The following is a 20716-nucleotide window of genomic DNA, read 5'->3' as shown; positions in this document are numbered from 1 at the left end:
TCATAAAATCCCTAAAGTTTACCATTGTAATTTTTTTCAAGAGAAGAACATGGACATTAGCAGATTTGAAGGGTGAATGTAGCTGTTTTTCTTCCGATATTTCTCCAAAATACATGATCTTAACAGCTTGATACCAGTAGTGTCAACATGCATTGTGAATGAGCTCTTGAATCTACTATGATTTATTCATCTCCTATCTGCCAACAAGAACTGGCATTGCTAGATGAAATGTCTTACAAAGAAAAAAGCGAAAACGTTGTTGCCAGTGACTTGGTTAAAATGATTTTGGAAACACTTGAATTCTTTCTCCATGACATTAAAGCAAAAAAAATCCTAAAACCACACTTTTACAGGTAGTTCTTGGTTTATGACCACAAGTGAGCCCAAAATTTCTGTTGTTAAGTGAGACATTTGTTAAGTGAGTGTTGCTCCATTTTACAACTTTTCTTGTCACAGTTGTTAAGTGAATCACTGCAGTGGATAAGTTAATAACCTGGTTGTTAAGTGAATCTGGCTTCCCCATTGCCTTTCCTTGTCAGAAGGTCACAAAAGGTGAGCACATGACCCTGGGACACAGTAAAGGTCATAAATATGAATCAGTTGCCAGGCATCTGAATTTTGATTACATGATCATGGGGTTGCTGCAAAGGTCATAACTATAAAAAATGGTCATAAATCACTTTTTTCAATGCTGTTGTAATTTTGAGTCGTCACTAAACAAACTGTTGTAAGTGAAGGACTACCTGTATTTTTTTTAATAATCTGAGAGCATGCATTCTTTTTCTGTAATAGCAATAGCACTTTGACTTATATACTGCTTCACAGTGCTTTGCAGCCCTCTCTAAGCAGTTTACAGAGTCAGCATATTGCCCTCAACAATCTGGGTTCTCATTTTACCCACCTCAGAAGGATGGAAGGCTGAGTCAACCTTGAGCCTGGTGAGAATCGAACTGCTGGTAGTTGGCAGTCAGCAGAATTAGCCTGCATTCTAACCACTGTACTACCACAGCTCTGTAAGCTGCCTACAGAGTCACAGGGAATGAATTGGGCGGCCATATAAATTTTCTTAATTAATAAATAAATACCTTCACTGGCTAAATTTATCATAGTTTATCTTAATAAGTTATAACAAGTTTCCTACATTACTCCATCCTCTCCATCACACATTTGGATGAAAGCTGTTTCTACTTTCAAATATACTATGTTTTGTTTGGAATTATTAAACCTACATTAATCATGGTTTGCCATTTCAACTATGATTGATTATTTATTGATTGATTGATTGATTTGATTTGATTTGATTTGATTTTTATACCGCCCTTCTCCAGAAGGACTCAGGGTGGTGAACAGCCAAGGTAAAAACATAGCATACAAAATTTAAAACAATTTTAAAAGATATTAAATAGTTTCGCCCACAATTTAAAAACACCTCAATAAAATCAATTACGAATTAAAACCAAAAGATGGGATCAAGCCAGCCCGGCTAGATGAAATAAGTGAGTTTTAAGGGCCCGACAAAAAGCCCGGAGATCCGGGATCATACGTATCTCTGGGGGTAGGTCGTTCCAAAGGGTGGGTGCCGCCACAGAGAAGGCTCTTCCCCCTGGGGGTCGCCAGCCAACATTGTCTGGCCAACGGCACCCTGAGGAAGCCCTCTCTGTGCGAGCGTACTGGCCGGTGGGAGGCTATTGGCGGCAGAAGGCGGTCTCGTAGATATTCAGGCCCTAAGCCATGGAGTGCTTTAAAGGTAGTCACCAACACCTTGAAGTGCATCCGGAAGACCACTGGAAGCCAGTGCAGCTCACGCAGGAGGGGTGTCACATGGGAGCGCCCTGTCGCTTCCATAATCACCCGCGTGGCCGCATTCTGGACCAGTTGGAGCCTCCGGGTGCACCCCAAGGGGAGCCCCATGTAGAGAGCATTGCAGTAGTCCAGGCGGGAAGTGACAAGTGCTTGAGTGACCATGCGTAAGGAGTCCCGATCCAGAAAGGGACACAACTGGCATATCAGGCGAATCTGAATCATAGCTAAGCAAAAACAGAAGAGAACTCTTCCAAGCAAGTTGTGGTGGACATAATATTTATTGGGCCTTATATCTCAGATGGTAACATGATGTGCTTATATATAAAGATGTTAACATGCTTGTCTGTGCTCCATTGAACTGAATATATTATCTGCCTTTTTTGTAGTACATGCCTGCCACAACAGCTATGCAAGGAGCTTATATTCCCCAGTATACACATGTTCCCACTGCAGCTGTTCCAGTTGAGGTGAGAAAATCTTTACTAGTCAAATCTTTACTATATTATTGGTGTGAATTCTTGGTTGTTGTTGTTTTTGCTACTTTTATTGATGCATCATATTTTTAAATGGTATTTAGGCATTTTATGTTTTTAACTGTACTTTGCCTTGAGTTACTCTGTGAGTGAGATGGGTGGTGCCTAAATTTGACAAACAAATAAAATGAAAATTCTACATATGCCTTCTTAAGAATTTGATTAATAGAGTGGGATAAAAGCAACTATGGTGAGTGTGTGTGTGTGTTTGTTGATGTGCTTTTATGCACAGTCTTCATAGAGAACCAGTGATGCAGAGTCTTTTAAGAAATATGCCCAGCTGTAATACATAATACTACAGGGAGTCCTTGATTTACAACCACAGTTGAGCCCAAAATTTCTGTTGCTAAGCAAGACATTTGTTAAGTGAGTTTTGCCTCATTTTATGACCCTTCTTTCTATGGTTGTTAAGTGAATCTCTGCAATTGTTAAATTAGTAGCACAGTTGTTAAGTGAATCTGGCTTCTCCATTGACTTTGCTTGTCAGAAAGTCGCAAAAGTTGATCACATGATCCTGGCACACTGCAACTGTTATAAATATGAGTCAGTTGTCTGGATTTTGATCATATGACCATGGGATGCTGCAATGGTCGTAAGCGTGAAAAACAGTCATGTCCCTTTTTTTTCAGTGTTGTGACTTTGAAGGGTCATTAAATGAACTGTTCTAGGTCAAGGACTAACTGTACATGATGTCGCAAATTTTAGAAACTGTCTTGATGTATTTTCTTATAAAATATGCTCCATAACTCAATTTGAAGAAATAATTAGAATACCTTTCATACTATAGCTGGTGATATTTTTTAACAGGAGGCCAGTGGTCAGCAGCAAGTTACAGTAGAAACATCCAGTGATCATTCTCCATACACTTATCAGCAAAACAAGTAATTGTGAGGTAAAATTGTTATCATGTCTCTTCAAAAGTATAAAAAATATTTTCTCATCCCAAAATAGAAAAAACTGCTAATGCTAATAATTTTATGAAGCCAGTGGGAAATAATGCTGAATTTGGTACCCTGAATGTTTTCTCAGTTCCTACAATAAAATAACAAAAGTTGTCTGCTACAACCATGAACTTGTCAAGGAAGTTTCCTTCTGTTGATTATAGAAAAATACATTTCTTGTAGTAAATTTTTATTAGGTTGCTTAGGATACTGACCTCTAGAATATCTATAAATAGAGACCCATTCTTATAAAGCCATATTTTGATATTTGAATTTGAGAATTTCCTTGGATTTTTAACTTGACTTCCGATTAACTTTTTAGGAAAATACATCTAAGAATTACCCTAAGTATTATGTTTTAATTTTGCAAGATGTCTTGCCCTCTACCTGAAATTGGGATAAATGTTTTTTTTACATATTTGGGAAAAAGAAGCTCAATGCTTCTGTTTAGTCCACATAATAATATGAGATATTGTTATCAGATCTCATATCTATTTAGAAATGGTAATATCAAATGTAGATTACATGCATCAACTAAACCATGGCTTGTATCACCAATTTGGGAATTCTTTTTTAGTCATTCTTGTCTCTGTGAAATGTGTTATGAAGGCCTGGAAATGCCAGGGAAACTACCAAAAGCATGTCCTTTTTTGGCATATCATATCACTTCACAGGTCTACTTTGTAAACCAGTAATAAGCCCTTGTTTAAGCTGATATACTTCCTTCAAATGAACAATAGAATATTCATTGCCCTTCATTCATACATAACTTTGGGCAAAGTGTCAACTAAGCTCCACATAGAAGATTTTCTCCCTTTAAGTTTATAACCTCAGTAAATTCCTACAGCAGGCTACTTATTAGGAATGAGGTACTTGGGAATGAAATGTATTTTTACTCTTTTTTTCCCCCAGGTATGTTGGTGGTGACCTTGCCTAGAGAAGGATGCAAAGGCTGAAACAATCATGGATTTTACTGATCAATTGTGCTTTAGAAATTATTGACAGTTTTGCACAGGTTCTTGAAAACGTTATTTATAATGAAATCAACTGAAACTATTTTTGCTATAAGTTCTATAAGGTGCATAAAGAAAAAGAAAAAAAAGATCTTAAAATTCATCCTAGTAGCTGTTCCCTTTCCCCTCCCCCCTCGAACAGGTTTATTTTAGTAAGAAATTTTTTATCAAGTGTTATGACGCAAAAAAAAGAAAAAAGAAAAAAAGGAAAAAAAAACCTTTAAAAATAATTCCGGTCACGCACAGCTCAAAATGGAGACATATCCATGTGCATGACAGAATCCGTCTCTTGGTTTATTTTTATTTTGTTTTAACTTTTTAAAAAAAAATGTATAATTTTTTTTGAAGTTTAAATTAGTAAAACATCCATGCTGATGTTCTGTGCTTGCTGTGTGAGTCTCGCTCTAGTGCAGTGTTGCAATTGTAGGGTCTGTTTTCATAGCTTTCAGTTTTTGTTTTTGTTTTCTTTAAAAGTAGTCTGAAGTGTCTCATCTTTTTTCTATCAATTCCAATTTGCCTTAACTCTTTTAATGCTGTAGCTGTTTCAGTACGTAGTCCAAACTAATGGTGTAGAATGCTTTTGACCAAAGCTGGTCTATTATGCCTTGTAAAACAGCAGGATAGGGCTTTTAAGAGGTAGTCGATAAAAATTGCTGAAAAATCTGGCTTTTTAAAAATGTGTAGTAAGTGTTTTTAATGATTTTTTTTTCCTCACATAATAATGTAAGGTTGTGAAATGCAAGATTGGGGAATAGGGAAATGTTTTGTGTGAAACACATTTTTCTGACTGGGGAAATTTTAATAGAATAAATCGTTTGTAAGGCCTTATGCCAATTAGTTTTCCTCTGCTAGTTAGGAACTCTGCTGTATGATGCAATGTAAAAAAAAAAAAAACTTTTTGCCTTTTTTTCCAGAAGCTAATTATGTTTTTAGTTGTAGGGTGGGGGAGTTTGGGTGGGGGAGGGGGAGGGTATCTGCCGAATGTTTCTGTCCTTTCTAGTAATGATAATGCTTAAGAACAATGCTGTACTGAGACCTAGCAAATAGAAGCATTTGCTTTTACAGCAAAGGCAAAAGCTAAAAGACTTTTTTCAAAATATAAGCTGAGATTTAAGTAGAAAACGAATGAGATTGGGTACTCGCTCTCTATATTAGGTAAATAAAGACTTGGCACTTTTTAAAGGTAACTTTACCAAAGAACAAAAGAGCCAGTAACCAATAATTCTGAATTGTCTCAGCAGTTTATGTCTTCTGTACTCTTTTATTTTTTATTATTTTTTTTTCTTTTTGCCGGACCAGTTTGCGGTTAGAAGAATGTGCCTTTTTTTGTACATTTGCATTTAGGTTTTATAATTTTTAATTGATGTATGGACACAAACAAACAAACAAACAAAAAGCATGAAGGAAGACTTGGATCCAAGCAGTGCCACGCTTTACATCATCACTACAAGTGTTCAGTGTAAAGAGAAGAAGAAGAAAAAAATAATTTTGAAACTATGAAATTCCTGATTTCACAAATACACTGTTATTTGTACTTTTTAATGTATTAGATAAAAACTCACTGCTCTTAAAAGCTCGTTTTTATTATGATCGCATGTGTAAATTAAGTTGTCTTCCAAAACTGTGTACTTGTCTGGTCAACTGTGTATGATCAGTTATCTACCTCAAGGCTTATTTCTTTTTCTAATGGGACAGGTTGCTGGCCCTCCCTGTTACCACAGACCAAATCACCCTAGCTCAGGAGCTAGGCCTAAGCAATTCTTCTTTTCACTTTTTGTTTTCCTTTTTAGTTTTTAAATTTTATGTGAGTATTCAAGTACAGATGTCAGTGACATTTCATAGTTTCAAAAGTCAATGCTGCTCTGAGAAGTATAGATTCTAATAAATTACATAGACATAAGAAATACGTTTTGTTTTTGTTTTCTATTTTTTTATTTTTTTAAAGAAAAAAAGTTGTGGTATTATTGGTTCTATGCTCCCTTGAATTGACTGCTTTGTCAGAGTTCAGATTCCTTGCATTTTGTTCCTTGGAGGTGGCATGTTTCCAAAAAAGAAGAAGAGTAATTTACTACTTGATCTTCTCTTTCAATTAGCTAAACATTGTGTTAAAACAGGGTTTCTCAAACTTGGCAACTTTAAAATGTGTGGACTTCAACTGCCTCAATTCCCCAGTCATAACTGGATATGGGATTCTGGGAGTTGAGATCCACACATCTTAAATTTGCCAAGTTTGAGAAACACTGAGTTTAGTGGGAGGAATAGATGCTGTTGGAAAATCTGAACCAAGTGCCATACTCATTATCTGCGTAAGATTTGCAAAATGTATCCTCTGTACATAAAAAAAAATAATCGATTACTTAAACATCACATAGTAGACAGCCATTAAATTATAAAAAAATAATTTATGAAGAAAGACCTTTTGTACAGATTGAAAAAAAAGATTTTCATAGAGATATCTATATGATCAAGAGAGTTAATTTTTTATTTTTGTTTTACTAGTGCCACAAACTTGCCAGTGGTAACTTATTTGTCCGGTTCAAGATAACTCTGTCATTTTGTTTCCTAGGACTTGTTGTTAAATGCCAAAAGACATTTTTGAACTGTAAATTTGATTAGATTGTTAGCTTTTTTCTGTTTTATTTCTTTTGAAAACTTTTGAATAAAAAACATCAAAACAAAACCAGACTTTCTCATGCTTTTTACAAAAAACTAGTATAGATACAGCTCATAGGTGATCTTTATAACATTCACAAAGTTACAACATATTGCTCATTATTTGAATATGCTTTACCGACAGTAATATTTACATAACCTATCAAAATATTTTCCTCTGAAAACTAAAGGCAATGTTCAAAGCTCACTACCTTCCAGAAAAATCAAAACCAAAATACAGCAATTTGCTCCAAAACATCTAGAAAGTTTTTTCCTTCATCCCTCCTTTCTGACTCCTGAACAAGTACACCATATTTGCAACGTTTGCTTGCTTTTTCCCAACAATTTTGAAAGAGCTTCATGCCAGTTCCTACCCCAACACCAAACATTGGAGCTAGTCAGGTCTAGTGGTTAAGGCTCCAGACTAGAAACAAGTAAACTGTGAGTTCTAATCCCACTTTAGCCATGAAAGCCATCTGTGTGACTTTGGGCCAGTCACTCTCTCTTAATCAACGTACTTCACAGGGTTATTGTTGGGAATATAGGAGGAGGAAGGTGTGTTATATATTTGCTGCCTTGAGTTATTTATAAAAATAATAAAGATGGGATATACAGTAAATACAGGTAGTCTTCGACTTATAACAGTTCATTTAGTGATCATTCAAAGTTACAATGGCACAGAAAAAAGTGAATTATGACTTTTCACACATGCAGCATTCCCATGATCAAGTGATCAAAATTCAAATGCTTGGCAACTGAATCATGATGGTTGCAGTGTCCTGGGGTCATGTGATCCCCTTTTGCAATCTTCTGACAAGCAAAGTCAGTGGGGAAGCCAGATTCACTTAATAATCGCATTACTAACTTAACAACTGCAGTGATTCACTTACCTAGCCAGAAATGTTGTAAAATGTGGCAAACCTCACTTAACAACTGTCCAGTTTAGCAACAGAAATGTTGGAGACACTTGTGATTATAAGTCAAGGACTACCTGTAAATAAACATTATTGACAAAATTACAGGTACCAAGTAGAAGCTACACCAAAATAGCAAATGTCAAGATCATCCAACAGATGTAAATCATTCATATTTGCATCTTGATGTGACTGGTGCAAATTTATATAATTTGTGATGGTTGATGACATGGTGGCTGTGACATTGCTTGTCTGCCTCCTTCCTGCAGACATTTTCAGTTCTGAGAAGAGCCACGTTCCCCTCTTTTTTTTTTCCTGACCATTGTATGTGATGATGAATTATTTACAGTAAAAATATTGTTTCTGTAGTTTCTAAACGGAAGAATCTCTGAAAGTTTCTTCTTTGCCAGAATAGGAAGATGGTTTTCTGTTTTAATTTTAATAGTTGGCCAAATATAAGAGAGCTCTTTTATTCTTGCTGGATTGCCGCAGTCACACTCCTCATTTTCAATTCTTCTCGGAAGCAGAGTAGTTTGCTTCTTTCTAAACTGGCTCCTTGAGCTAGCTGCTTTTGCACAAAGATTATGGGGCACATGGTGGTGTGCATAACTTGGTTCCCCTGGGCAGAAAGCCAGGGCAGAAATCTGGCAGATTGCAAAGTACCATGAGCATCTGCTCCAAATGCATGCTCTGGCATATTTTCCAATTAGTTTCCCTGAGCCTCTCAGCCATGTGTTGGAAAGGAAATGCCAAACTTGCACAAGGGACAAAAGGGTTTCCTCTCTATTCTTGGATGTTGATAGGTGAATATGGGTAGAAACAAATTTAGGAGTAGGGGTGTTTTATAGTCCATTCCTATCAAAGGCTAAGAGCCTTCTTTGCTTGTAATTGTGTTTAATAATAAATGCCCCCTTTCTTAACTCAGCTTCCTGATGAGGGTATGGCAGGCTAGATGTTCCTGCAAGGGTCTCCATGTGAGCAAGGAGAGCATTCTGGTGGAATTGGCAGTTTGGACAGAACTGTAAAACGATGCTGTCTGGCTAGAGCAATGTAAAATACACCCTTGATGCAATGACTTGCTAATACGACACCCATAGCTACTATTAGTGGATTCCTTTAAAATGGCATTGCTGATTGGAGATGCTGGGACATCTCTACTTTGTTAGCAGGGGAGAAGGGGATATGAGAGTGTGTTAGGATATTGAATTTAGTAGCTGGAACCGTAAAATGTACAATAGGCCAGAACACACAGCTGTAGTTGATTAGTTAGAAAGTGCTGACTCATGCATGATGCAATCTACACTATGATTGGTTGCTGTAAATATAAAGGGGGAGTTTCCCTTCCCCCCCCACCTTTTTCGTCTGTGTATTCTGTATTAATTTACCTCATGATATTCTTGTGTTCCTGACTATCTTGTTTTCTGATTTCATCTGAACAGCTGCTGGACAGATTGGCCCTTAGATCTACTTGCTTTTATGGGGAACTCCTGTTTAAATATTCATATCCAGCTCCTTTCCCAAAGTGGGTATCAAGCATAGGAGCCGCCACTCATCACCATGTGCTGCCACTGTTAAAAGCCAGTTTGGCAAATCTGGGAATGGAGAGGAATGTGCCAAAAATTGGGGGGGGGAGGATTATTTTAATTTATGTTTTAATGTTATATGTATAGATACGTTTTTTTATTACGGTAAACCACCCAGTTACCCTGTGATAAGATGGGCAGCCCTAAATTTTATAAATAAATAAAAATGGCTTTAAGCAAATTTGGTAGACCAAAAGAAAACAATGATAAAGTTTATGACAAAGGTGTTACAGAGTTTCAACACAGGAGTGTTGCCACATCTCAGTATGGGGTAGGACAGAATTTTTCAGCTGATTGTGGCCTTTTTATAGTTTGTCTTAAGTGTACTAATTAACTATACCCTACTGCTGTTTCTCTTGGGCTCCTTCCCACCCACATTCTGATATTTTATGTATTATTTATATCCTGCTCTCTGTTGTAGGGATATGTGCATCCCTAGTACAGACTTCTCCAATTGGGGTCTTCCAGATAGTTGAATGTCGCTCCTAGACTCCATGGTCCACCTATAGAGGTTTGCCTTAGTATTTGATTCATAGAATGCTAAGAAGTGACTCAGATTTTTTTTTGTTAATTTGATTTATATGCCGCCCTTCTCCGGAGACTCAGGGCGGCTTACAATGTGCTAAGCAATAGCCTTCATCCTTTTGTATATTTATACAAAGTCAGCTTATTGCCCCCACAACTGGGTCCTCAATTTACCTACCTTAGAAAGGATGGAAGGCTGAGTCAACCTTGAGCCTGGCGAGATTCGAACCTGCAGTAATTGCAGGCAGCTGGTCTTAATAACAGGGTGCTTTAGACCACTGTACTACCAAGGCTCTTTTGTCCATCTTTTTTGTAAATCTTTCAATCAATAGCAGAATTACAACATTTTTGTGGTGTTGGAACCTTACCATCACTGGGATACCCTCTTATTCTAATTGCATCTGAATCAAGATACTATTAACGTATTATAGGAGTACATCCATTGTCCTCCTAAGTATGAATATACTTCATATATTCTACAGTGGATAACACTATCACTTAGACTTATAGTGCTTTACAGCCCTCTAAGCGGTTTTACAGAGTCAGCCTATTGCCCCCAACAATCTGGGTCCTCATTATACCAACCTTGGAAGGATGGAAAGATGAGTCAACCTTGAAGCCCCATCAAGTTTGAAGTCCTGTCTGGGCAAATTTAGCTTGCAATACTGCATTCTAACCACCAGGGCTTGTTATTTGCCCACTACTACAATACCATAATCAACAATGGCTTGATACACACAACACAAGAAGTCAACAGCAACCACTACATTATGGCTTAGCACAATGATTCTTAAATGGGGGTAATTTCTCCCAAGAAGGTAAACTGGGCATAGCCTGGAGAATCAAGAATCCAATTTGAGGCTGCCACTGCCCAGACACTGGTATAAAATTAGAGTCCAGGTTCTTTTTTCTTTTCTCTTTCCTTTCCTTTTCCTTTCCTTCCTTCCTTTTTTTTGTGAGAGTATCGGAGCCCAGGAAAAGGTTAGTTGAGTCAAACAGTTTTAAGAACCACTGACTTAGCAAATCTAGAATAGCAAAATATGAGAATCAAAATATTTTGGGGGTAGATGTCCACAGCATGAAAAGTGAAGACCAAGCACAGATGAATGTTCTACTATATTCACAGATCCTGTCAGTCCTCTTTGACTTAAAAATGCTCCTATGAAAAAATAGAATCCCGCTACATTCCTATCCATCCTTGAAGGACAGACTGTCTTTTACAAACTGAAGGACTTTGAGGAAAAGGCAGATAGTTTAAGTTGGGGGTGGATGGGGGAGAGAGATGGAGCAGTTCTGAGTGAATTCTCTGCCTGGAACCATTTTGCAGACGCACTAAAACGCCTGGAAAACTACTTGAGGAAGAAAAGCACCAGCCGCGGTCGGTCCGCCTTTCCAGCGGGGAATGCGGCGCTCATTGATTCCAGACGGCGGTCACGTGACCAGCCCTCCCTCTCTCCCTCCAGCGCTCAGGGCGGGAAGCTGCCCCCCTCCCCCGGTACCTTAAAAGGGGAGACTTGCGAGGCAAAGACTCGGAGAGGTCAAGCTTTTCTCAGAAGGGCCTCTCTGCCCTCAGGGTTGCTCATTCCTGAAGCGCCCTCGCTTTACTGGCTGAGCAGGCATTTCCTCTCTTGGTTGTTTTGGGAACAGAAAGGACGCCGAACCCCAAATTCCCCTCTTTTCTCAGAAAGGGGTGGTTTCGAAAGTGTTGTTTCCTTTCGCCGCTAGAGGGCAACTAACAAGCAACAATCCACGATTTGGTGTGTTTTTGTGTTTTTTTACGTCTGGCTGAGAGATTCAAAGTTTCCCATTAAATGGGTGTCGGGGAAAGAGACGGATAATAAGCTATAATGCTTCTATCGAAGTTGCAAACACCTTTTTTTTTTTTTTGTAAACAGTCTAGCCAAGCCTACATTAAAAAGAGGCAAGGTTGCTAGGTGATAATCTTTTAAGAGAATTAGAAGAAAACATTACGATTGTAAAGTCCTCCTTGCTCTCCGAGCTTGGTTGTTTGCCTGCAGACGTTTCATTACCCAAATAGGTATCATCATAATCAACTTGGGTAATGAAACGTCTGCAAGCAAGCAACCGAGCTCAGAGAACAACGAGGACTCTCCATGGTTCAACCCTGAGCTACAGATATTCTCTTCTATTGGAGACATTAAAATTGCTTGTGTAAGTTAATATTGCCTTATAAAAGTGCTGAATTATACAATGACACAATTCAATAAACTTGTAGAATTTCCCAATGCTAGTAATAGTGCCAGGAGTTACTCAAATATAGTTATGGTATCATTACCATGCTTCAATTATATAATAATGTATCGAAAATCACTTGCAGCTCAGAATAAAATCCATCATTTAAAGCAAAGATAAACAAATCAAAATCTTTTATCTTTTTATTCTTTCACAGTTTAAGATTATGTATACAGTAGCCCCAAAAGCAATAGCAATAGCTATCGCTTTTAATAATAGCAGACATTGAAATTTGGAGTAACTAAAATGTGTCAGGCACCAAAACCAGGAGCCAGGAGAGAATTCAAAAGTACTGTGAGTTTAGTCCATACACAAGAATCTGGTCTATTAATGGTCAAGGCAAATTGGCATTAGATAAGAGTCAACAGAATTCATGTGGGTATGGACATAGGTCTCATGTAGAACACAATGACTCTAAACCAGTGATGCATTTGATACCACCACCACAGTAATGGATTTCAATTTGATTTGCTACCAGTTCGATTGTGGGTGCGCATGCGATGCTTCTGCATATGCGCAGAAGCTTTTCCGCATGCGCAGAAACGTCCAGGCGGGTGGGCGGAGCCTCCCGCCACCGCTGCTACCGGTTTGCCCGATCCGGGATGAACGGTAGCAACCCACCAATGCACCACCATCCCGAGCTCAGCCTGATCAACTACAAATTTGAATGTTTATTTTTCTAGCCCAGTTCCAATAGAATATGAACTGAGAATTAGTTCTCCAAGCTTCTTTTCTGGGTCAGAATCTTGAAAAGAAATGCCAGCAGTTTGTAAAAAAAACTACTATATATGTGAGCTTCCTGTATGGATCAAATTAGTTTTTGTAGGTCAGAAAGTGCTACTGCCACCACTTCCACCTCCCAAACTCTCAAAAACAGTTTAATGCAGAACAGCAGTGGCCTTCAAATCTAGACTCAATCAGCATCACTTCTTCCAGCTGATCAATACTTCACAAAGAAAGCAGTCAAACAATGCTCCACATTCTCTTTTTATTTTTTTTTAGTTTTCACTTCCAGTTATGTTCATTATCCTAGTGCCGTGATGGCAAACTTATGTCACATGTGCCAGAGGTGGCACGCAGCGCCGTCACCCCAGTTCAGTTCCACCACATATGCGTGCATGCCTCCCACTGCCCAGCTCGTCTTCGGGTCTCTGCCACGCATGTGCGGGGGTGGGGTGCATGTGCAGGGCTGCATGTGCATGCACAGGGGTGAGGCGTGTCCAGGGGAGCCACATGTGCATGCATGGGGGTGGGAGGCATTCAGGGGACTGTGTGCACATGTGCAGGGGTGGGGCACATGTATGGGGTCACTTGCGCATTGCATTTTGGGGCTTTGGTCCGGAAAATGTTAGCCATCACTGCCCTAGTGAGTTCAAAACAAAAAATGTGAATGTTGCCACTGAGGAGGCAATTTCTCTCAGTTGTAGGTAAAGATCCCACCTCACCCCCTGATAAGAGACAAAGCGGCTTGAGTTCAGTAGCCAGTAAAAAAAAATCTTTATATCAGAATGTCTATTTTCCATATTGGATATAGTTAGTGGCAGAATGTTATCACAACATTATGAAGCAAAACTTATGGCTTACATACTTGTGTTAGATAATGGGATGTAAATACTTAAGGAAAGAATTTGGATTTTGGGATCACTGCTTATGTTAACATTTTGACACAATCATGTTCTTGCTATACAGATAGTCCTCGACTTACAACAATTCATTTAGTAACCATTCAAAGTTACAATGACACTGAAAAAAGTGACTTATGACCGTTTTTCACACTTACATCTGTCACAGCACCCCCATGGTCAGTTCAGATACTTGGCAACTGACTCATATTTATGATAGTTGCAGTATCCCAGAGTGATGTGATCACCTTTTGTAACCTTCTGACACGCAAAATAAATGGGGAAACCAGATTCACTTAACAATCGTGTTACTAAACAACTGCAGTGACAACTGTAGCAAGACAGGTCACAAAATGGGGTAAAACTCACTTATCAAATGTCTCACTTAGCAACATAAATTTTGGGCTTAATTATGGTCCTACGTCAAGGACTACCTGTAGATATTTATGTTCTGTGTGATTTCAGATGCAGCACAATGGATTTGGAAAAGGATCAGCTCAATTGCAAAACACAAGACAACAGCTAATTGTAATTCCAAAGGAAAGCATACAAAATTATGGCATTTCTATTGCTATTGCAGAAGTAAAGTCAATGGTTAATCAGCATAACAATATGGTGCTGGAAGAGGTAGACTAAAACAGGCAGAACTCTGGAAAAGACCAAGGCAGAAGAAGACAAAGGAATATAATAGGATAGGAAATAATCTTAACAGAAGTGAAAAAATAGTTACATAATTCCAGCCACTTTCTAGCAAGAAATTATTTCTAAATCAATACCTTCTCAGAAGGAAAAAAAAGAAATACTTTTCTAATAGTGAAGTTTCTTTATTGGACCTTGAGAAACCCTAGATCTCACATAGTCTAATACTCTTTAGACAACTCATCAGACAGCATTTAGATAGGCTATCAGAAATACGATTCCAATGACAAAAGGTATGCAGAGGAAGTCATTTCCACACTCCCTCTTCCCAGAAGAACTGGGTGTCTTCTGACAGATGCCTGTAAGCCAAAGATGGCCTGGAAATCCTGAAATATTTTTGAATGGCATCTCTATCTATAAGCATTGCTATGAGTGGAAGATAGAGAATCTGTCTAGTTATTAAGCTTGATCAGATGAAGAGTATAATCTGGTGGGCAGTATAATGTAATGGATGAAATAAAAACATTCCTAAAATACCTATTTTAATGGAAATACTTATTTGTTTGCTGGTAAGGGCCAAATTAGATAATATTTTTTTATTTTATTTAAGAGCATATATGGTTGCCCCTCTCAAGTACATTACACAGGGTGGCTAATAATAAAAACAATAAAAGCAGTAAACAGAAATATAGAGAACCTAAACAGCAGCTGAGAAGCTGCTTAAATACAATAATCAGCAAGGGTTAATAATTTTATTGTCAGTACCACAAGCCTAGGGAAAATCTTCCTCCAGATTTGCTATTTGTTATGAAAGACAAAACTACCCAGAGTAGTTTTCTTCTATGGGGAAAGCAGAAATTGCTTGGCTATTTTTCATCAGAACTGCAGTACAGAAAGCAACAGTTAAGTCCCCCACTCTTCAAGACACCCAACTCCTAAACCCAAACGGAGCAAGATGATAGTCATGGCTGTTATTGAAACAAAGCAGGCAATAATAAATAAATACTTGGTTGGTTTCTTGCAGACATTTCATTACCCAGCTAGGTAACATCATCAGCACTGATGATATTACCTAGTTGGGTAATGAAGCATCTCCAAACAAACAACCAAACTCAGAGAGCACCAAAGACTCCATAGTTCAACCCTGAGCTACAAATATTCTATTAGAAATAAACACTTCTTCACAGCACATTAATTTCACCCATGCTGTTTGTGCTTATTGTGTAGGAATAGGAAAGTAATACTTTTACCTGGATCTAAGGCTAATGGCAATTCTTTCCATGGCTAGAGCAGCCACAGTGGGTCCCCTATTAGCAGATGACAAGGCAGTACCTTATCTATCTTTCTTCTCATTCTGAAGCGATAAGGTGTTTGCATGCACAGACAGAGAGTGAGAGAAAGAGAAAGAGAGAGAGCAACCTATGTCACATACTGCATCAATGTGAAGCACAGCATTACTATTTTTGAAACAGAAAGAAAATCTCCATTCTTGGAGCTATCAGATTTTGCGAGGAAGGATCTTGTCATGTACAAGACTGTTCATGACCCAATTCTGATCCACCCAAATTCCGACCCTTGCTTGGAAGGACCCTACATAAGGGGGGAGGGAGAGAGACACCTTTTATATAGAAAAGTAAGAGTTTCATTTTCAAGATGCTGCTTTTTTAAGTTGCTGAAATGCCACCTTGTCTAGAATGCTGAGAAGGGAGAACACGGGATATCACGTGGCAGAAAGACAATATTGTTCAAGAAGAATCGATGCATCCATGACCTCTAGGAGGCAGTGTAGTTGTAGGCTTCTTAAAACACAGGTCCATAGCCCATTTACCTCTGCCTAAATCTGGTCAGCCAGAAAACAAACTACAAGAGCATGAAAAACGGTTCATGTTCAGGCTATTCCAGCAAAAATAATGCATGAGGGTTTTATGGTTGACCCTTACAACGATGGATGACAATGGGCCCCGAGTGACTGATTTTTAAGTTATTCCCTTCAAATATTTGTCTCTTCCACCTCTACTTTTCCCCTTAAATCTTTGTTTTGCAAAATTTCTTCCTGACTTCCATGGACTGCCACGTGATTCCATTTTCTATCAGTTGAATGTTTTCCCTCTGCCAACCTCATTAATTTGTAAATCAATTGTTATTTAAATCTTATTTGCATCTTGATATTATTTTCTTGGTATTTCCTCACATGATTATCTTTTGAAGCTAAAAGGAAAAAGGAAAAACAAGCTACATGTGAAAAGGGATTGCATTTGATGAGCCATTGGTGATGACACAAATGCTCTGCTTATGTTACTTCTTCAATGCTTAGAGATATCTTACAAATGAGAGACTTATTTTTAGATACGCGGGGGGGAGGTTTATTTGTCCACTCTTTGATCTTGCAGCTATTATTCATATGAAAGCACCTTGCTTTTTAGTTTGTATACCTTAAGAATACAAATCTGCAAATTTTAGGGTAGGTGGACTCATTTAGAATTTTGAAAATATGTTGTGGAGGACACACTCATAAATTGGGGTTTAACTGTTGCCAATTCACAGAACTGGCCATCAAGGACAATAAAACTGGCTCTGTCAACCGGCCTGGGGATCTGGTACACAGCCCTGAGGGTGGCTGGTGGTTTGAGGGCATTCTGTTTTTTAAATTTTGTTACTCTTTTGTAAGGATTTTCTGGTTGTTGTGGTTTTTTATTTGTAAATCACTCAAGAGTCACTTCGACAATAAGATGGGTACTTTATACATTTGATTGATAAATAAATAAATAAAACAAGGCCAGTCACAACACTTGTTTGCAATGCCTCATTCTACCTACACTGCAAGATGGCTTCCTCTAATTCAGGAATAAACCAGCAGGAATTCTGGGAGTTGAAGTCCACAGGTTGTAAAGAGGCTATTATCTTTCAACTGGCCTTTCATATTTTGCTGAGGAAATGGGCACCTTTCCAAACCGTGGGATTTTGCCACCCAAACCCCATAATTAATCTGTCAATAGGGTTTAGGAATGGCCTGGACAGGGGTCGGGGAGGAATTATGGAGGAAGCTATTATGCAAGCAAAATTCCCTATTATGCAAGCAAAATTCCCCCCAAAATTAGAATGATGTTTTAACCCAGTGAAGCTGGACGTCCAGACCCTTGTAAATGTATGCTATGCCTATCGCAACACCTCCCTTGCCTCAGGGCAAGGCTTGCCATTTCTGAATTCAACCATCACAAAAGGAGCCATGTAGTTTTGATTGTGGAAAGGGCAAGTCACACATGGGAAGACAACACCTGCAAACCTATTCAGGAAAAACATCATAACAGACTCTGAAACGATTTGGGCGGGTGCTAAAATGTACAGTGTGTCATGAGCAAATGGTTGGTGGTTTTTGTAATTACCCTGGATTCCAGATGCAGATTCATTTAGTAACCGTTCTAAGTTACAACAGCACTGAAGAAAATGACTTATGACCGTTTTGCACACTTACAACCATTGCAGCATCCTCAGGGTTCACGTGATCAAAATTTGTTTGCTTGGCAACTGGCATGTATTTATGGGGTTTACAGTGTCCCCGGGATGATATGATCCCCTATCGCAATCTTCTGACCAGCAAAATCAACGGGGAAGCCAGAGTCACTTAGCAACCATGTTACTAACTTAACAACTGCAGTGATTCACTTGTCATCTGTGGCAAGAAAGGTCGTAAAATGGGGCAAAGCTCAATGAACAACTGTCTCTTATGTGCTTACCCACGTAAATTTTGGGCTCAATGGTTATTGTAAGTCAAGGACCATCTCCAGGCATAATCAATGCAGAGGCAATTTGTAGTTCAGCAACCTCCAGAAGATCCCAAGACCCCCCACCTTTATTGGGCTCTTTACAACTAAATTCTCTAAAATGGAGCATTAGTCATAAAAGTTCAGTAGAACAGGTTTATCTCCAGGCAATGGAAGAGTCATCCACTGGGAATGTTCCCATCAGCAAGATGACCTAGCTTTCCTTGGCATCTCCACAAAAATGTGAGTAATATCTCTGCCCATGTCTCGGCACCCACTTACCATTTGCCTCTCCAGCAGGCATCTGTTGTGGACTCACCCAAACTATCTTTACTCAAAGTTTGAAAATATATATATATATGACTGTTGCAGAGCTATTAGCTGCCTGCTCACTTCCACTTCATCTCCTGCATAAGTAATACATTGGGAGAGCCGTTGCCATTTGTCAGCCAGCAGTCAGCGAACACATTTGCTCGTCAATCTAATTTTAACCTTTTCTCGCATGAGCCTTTGCAAAACAACCAGCCATTCTGTCGTTCCCTCCTCTTTCTTCTTTATGTAGTCTTATTTTTTTATTTTATTAATCTTTAATTTAATATGCTTCATTACATGCAGTCCTGCTAAGCCAAAGAACTAAAACATTCAACGGAAATTCTCCTTCACCCACTGCAAACTAACATCCCCCCAAAGATTTAGGAATTGGCTTCTTTCTTCACTAAGGATAAATAATATGCCTAGCAAACACCGTTTGATGATGGATGGAGCTAATATCTCCTGGCACCTTCCTGCATACCTGCCTGAAAAGTAAGTACTATTATAAATGCACCAAACTTATGGCACAAGTGGCTAAATGCATATTGTTCTTGATAGTAGTGGGGTTTTTTTCCTGCAAGGTCAGTAGGGATGAATCTAGCAATGTATTTATTAATAATCCCATTTTGGTTTATTTTAGTCCGTAGGAGATTCCTGGCATAAGTATGGAAGACGGTCCAGTCTACCAATGGAATCAAAATCGACACAGATAGATTTATCCTTGATATTACTGCCCTTTGCCAGAGAATATGACATCCTGAGACATGGTGCTTCTATGAATGAGTTCTTTCAAGAATTCTAGCTGTAATTTGAGGCTTAATGCCATGAATTCCATAGGCTGCTGGGGAGTGATGATAATTTGCCAGTAATTGGAGTCTTTAATCCCCAATAGTGGATCGTAAGTCCTCGACTTACGACCCACAATTGGCACCAGAATTTCTATTGCTAAGCAAAGCGGTTGTTAAGTGAGTTGTGCCTGATTTTACAACCTCTTTTTGCTATGGTTGTTAAGCAACTCACTGCAGTTGTTAAGTGAATCATATAGTCATTAAGCGAATCCAGCTTTCCCCTTTGACTTTGCTTATTGGAAAATCAAATTGGGAACGTCATAGTGGCAATCATATGAACCTGGGATATTGCAATCATTGTAAATACATGCTGGTTACCAAGCCCCCAAATTTTGATCATGCAACAGTCATAAATGAAAGGACCAATTGTGTTACTTTTTTCAGTGCTGTTGTAACTTCAAATGGTCATTAAATGAATGGTTGTAAGTCAAGGATTACCCAATCAGTTTAAGTTTGATTGTCAATTATTTATTTATTTATTTATTTATTTATTTATTTATTTATTTATTCAATTTGTATGCCGCTCCTCTCTGAAGACTCTGAAGACTCCGAAATAATGTTGTTTTCATTAAAAAAAAGATAAGTGGCTTTTGGATATAATTTTAAAAAAAGATGTGCCCAATTCTAATTGGCATTGCTGGACATTAAGCACCTGTGTCAGCCAATGATTCAGTTCTGTCTCATTCGATTGTTATTCAAATCCATTTGGGAATTTTGGAACAATTCTACATTCTATTAAGCACTTTTCATGTATTATTTACATTTTCACATGTATTATTTACAAGTTGCTTTAAAACAGTACTGGGATTATCAACAAGGTCAGTTCCCTGAAAAATGTCCTCTAACCTCAAGCTTTAGAACACTCCACAAGGGTTTGTTACAACAACAACAAAAGCCCACTGCATAGTCAGAAGGTTCATATTTCATAGTCTGGTATTCAAGATTATGTGGCCTTTGAAAGGTTATCGAATAATTCAACCAAATATATAGCAATAAAGCTCTCACATTGTCTGGGGATAGATTCCCTGTTTAGGTAGTAAATGAGTTCAGAAAGTGTCATATCAAGGCCCAACATCTACCACACATTTGAAACCCACGGAAGCTATGACAATCCAACCCAGTTTGAAAATATTGTGTGTTGAATATGTAAATAGGAAGTGAAGCCAGGAGCAAAGGCTTCACTCTGATCCGAGTAAACAGTAGAGTTAGCATGCCATCGCTCTTTGGTCTACTTGAACAGTGGGGAAAATGAGACTATGTCAGTGGCCAGGCTGCCGAACAGAGTCCTTTAAAAGAGAGCACTATCGGCCAAGCCTG

At 38.5% G+C, this 20716-nt stretch overlaps 2 protein-coding genes across 9 annotated transcripts in view; both read left to right on the top strand.

The window, feature by feature from the left end:
• RBMS1 (RNA binding motif single stranded interacting protein 1) overlaps positions 1–6970 on the top strand; it is a 144018-nt gene extending 137048 nt beyond the window's left edge. For all 8 annotated transcript variants that reach the window (XM_087881953.1, XM_034426106.3, XM_034426090.3 and 5 more), the window contains exons 12-14: positions 2190–2270; positions 3144–3228; positions 4190–6970. In XM_087881953.1, the coding sequence (XP_087738079.1) occupies positions 2190–2270; positions 3144–3221 (159 nt within the window). In that variant the 3' untranslated portion in view covers positions 3222–3228; positions 4190–6970. The remainder of the gene's footprint in view (positions 1–2189; positions 2271–3143; positions 3229–4189) is intronic.
• Positions 6971–18997: 12027 nt separating this feature from the next.
• The window catches only part of ITGB6 (integrin subunit beta 6), a 91342-nt gene continuing 89623 nt past the window's right edge, over positions 18998–20716 (top strand). Inside the window, exon 1 of the mRNA XM_034426061.3 lies at positions 18998–19043. The gene's annotated coding sequence lies outside the window, so the exon portion shown is untranslated. The remainder of the gene's footprint in view (positions 19044–20716) is intronic.

The sequence above is a fragment of the Pantherophis guttatus genome, chromosome 1 (genome assembly GCF_059756535.1).
Source record: "Pantherophis guttatus breed Tessera chromosome 1, ASM5975653v1, whole genome shotgun sequence".
In the NCBI taxonomy this organism is placed as follows: Eukaryota; Metazoa; Chordata; class Lepidosauria; order Squamata; family Colubridae; genus Pantherophis; species Pantherophis guttatus.
The sequence above is the reverse complement of the archived record's forward strand: the minus strand, read 5'-3'. Positions and strand labels throughout refer to the sequence as shown.